Genomic DNA, 2590 nt, shown 5'->3' with positions numbered 1-2590 from the left:
GCGGGGTGGTAAGGGCAGAGGGTGGGGTGGGAACTGGTTGGAGGGGAGCTGTGGGGGGAAAAGAAACAACTGTAACAATCATGCTTGTTTTCAAGATTGATTTTATCATTTTCCTCTCTGTGTCTGCTTCCTGTCCCTGAAACTTTGTCACCTTCTTTAAATACCACGCCCGAAATTTCACAGCCCCACTCTGCACCAACCTTCTTCCTATACACTATACAATATACTATTTCACTTATTTATCTTGTTCATAGTCGGTCTCCCCTGCTAAAATGTTTATTCCGCCTGGTGGGCATGGCTCAGTGGTTGAGCTGCGACGTATGAACCAGGTTACTGTTTGATTCCCAGTCAGGGCACATACCCCAGTTGTGGTTGGAGTTGTGGGCTCAGTCCCCAGTGGTGGGCCTGCAGGAGGCAGCCGATCAATGATTCTCTCTAATCATTGATGTTCCTGTCTCTCTCCCTTTCCTTTCCTCTCTGAAATCAAAACAAAGATATTAAAAAAGGTGAACTCCATGAGGGCAGAAATTGTTGCGGCTTTGTTCATGATGGGTCTCCAGAAACTAGAGCAGTGCCAGGCATCCAGTAAGTACTCAGTGAGTATTTATTGGATGACTTAATGAATTCACCTTTCCCCTCACTCCCAGAGCCAGCTAATTCTGCATCTGTGGTGACTTGCTTCTACAAGGCAGTACCCATATGACTGTGAGCTGATTTCTCAACAGAAACTATGCAGGACAGAAGGGAGTAGCAAGAAATATTCAAAGTGATCAATAGCAAGAACCTACAACCAAGATTACTCTACCCAGCAAAGCTATCATTCAGAATTGAAGGTCAGATAAAGAGCTTCATAGATAAGAAAAAGCTAAAGGAGCTCATCACCGCCAAACCAGTATTATATGTCCTTTTTTTTTCTTGTGCTGCTGCCGTTTGTTCAACTGTCATAATTTCTCAGAACTATCACAAGAGCCTGCCACCTGCTAGCTAATGAAAGCTGGCAAGTTATTGAAATCATCATAATTCCACATGTAAAAATGGGGATGGTACAGACTCATGAAACTGTCACAGGCTTATGTACATATATAATGCATGTGAGTGCTTGGTCTGGTGCCTGTAAAACAGAATAGACACTCAGGGAATATTAGCTCTTGGCTAGTTCTGGCTTAGCTTTCCTGCCTTGTCTCCTGCCCCATATGTCCCTTAACCCTATACGTTGGCTCCAATGGACCCGTTGCGGTTGCCCAAACATCACATGCAAGTTTGTTGTACAGGTAACGCACAGCAGGAAGCAAGAAGCAGGCAGGATCAGCTAATTTCTTTCTCTCTGCCATATAAGGTACTTTCGGACCACAAAGCCCTCGGTTTGCATCAAAGGAAGAACAAGCTGAACGCTTTTTATTTTTCATTTTTATTGCAGCGGATCTAAACCGAAACTAAGAGTGTTTTTTGTTGAGCCTCGAAATTTTGGCTAAACCGATTCATAGGTTTTTAATATTTTAGATGAGAACAGTGAGACCCAGGAAGAATAAGTAATGTACCGGACGTTATGCAGCAAGACAGAAGCTAATTGGGCAAAAGCATTTCCTTTCCTAAACTTAGGGTTTCTTATTCTTCAACGTGCTGGCGATAAACTCCAAAGAGTCTTGTCTTAGGAAAGCTCGCTTCCCGTGCCCCCAGAGACAATTCCCTTGGATGCAGATACAACTTTAGGTAGCAACTGAACCGTTTAACATTGACAGAAGGTAGCAGCTTATCAGATAGCATTGCGAGCCCCACCCAGAGCAGCACAACACCAGGGAGTCCCTCCGTGACTACATGGGTTTGTACGGGTATTTACCTGGGCCAAGGCCGGAGAGAAGCGAGAGAAACTGGAACCACCAGATCATGCTCTTAGCATTGGTGCTGGAGACTTCTCGCCACCATTCACGAGTAAAACTGCAAGTGCTTCAAATAGAAACTTCCGCTTCCTCTTAGAGGCGTGGCACCAAAGAAACTGAGGTGAGAAGAGCAAGGACCACGGACCCGAAGCCCTGGGTGCCTAGCAAAGGACAATTGTAGGAGGGGGCCTCACCCTCAAGGTGACCTTTCCTCCCTAGAGATAATATTTAAGCCTCAATGGTATTTCAGGCCCCGAAAACAGGAAAACCGGACAAGCAATGCGATGGCTGACATCAGGACAAGCTGCCTTGAGGAACGAGCCCGTGCCCTGGTGCTGACTCATTTCCGACCCTGAAAGCGCACACCTAGAAAGCTGCTGAATATTCTATTGAGGTCTTCCCCTGGGATCTTCCCTGAAATCTTCACCCTTAAAACCCGTAGGATGGAAGACCCAGTGATGGGGAGCATAAGACATTTTGGGGGCTAGCAATCTGAATTTGTCCCAGTGACCTGCTTTCTACTGCACTCTTTTGCTAGCCCATAATTAACTCCATTTGTGAAAGAACGTAGAAAACTAGCAGCTGGACTCTGTTCCTAAGTTAATCAATGTTCCTAATGCACATTCCTGAAGTCACTGCCCCTTCCTTAATTATCTGGTCTTGCAAGAGCTATTTACCTAAGTACTCTCAATTCACAAGGGCTATAAACCAAG

The 2590-nt window shown here is 45.4% G+C and overlaps 1 protein-coding gene across 6 annotated transcripts in view; it reads right to left on the bottom strand.

The window, feature by feature from the left end:
- Positions 1-2130, bottom strand: part of SLAMF6 (SLAM family member 6) — a 24099-nt gene extending 21969 nt beyond the window's left edge. For all 6 annotated transcript variants that reach the window (XM_014547345.1, XM_014547343.1, XM_014547353.1 and 3 more), the window contains exon 1: positions 1838-2130. In XM_014547345.1, the coding sequence (XP_014402831.1) occupies positions 1838-1886 (49 nt within the window). In that variant the 5' untranslated portion in view covers positions 1887-2130. The remainder of the gene's footprint in view (positions 1-1837) is intronic.
- Between the last annotated feature and the right edge of the window lie 460 nt (positions 2131-2590).

This window comes from Myotis brandtii, unplaced genomic scaffold (assembly GCF_000412655.1).
Source record: "Myotis brandtii unplaced genomic scaffold, ASM41265v1 scaffold1120, whole genome shotgun sequence".
Lineage (NCBI taxonomy): Eukaryota > Metazoa > Chordata > Mammalia > Chiroptera > Vespertilionidae > Myotis > Myotis brandtii.
Note: the sequence above shows the minus strand (reverse complement) of the source record. Positions and strands in the feature narration are given on the sequence as shown.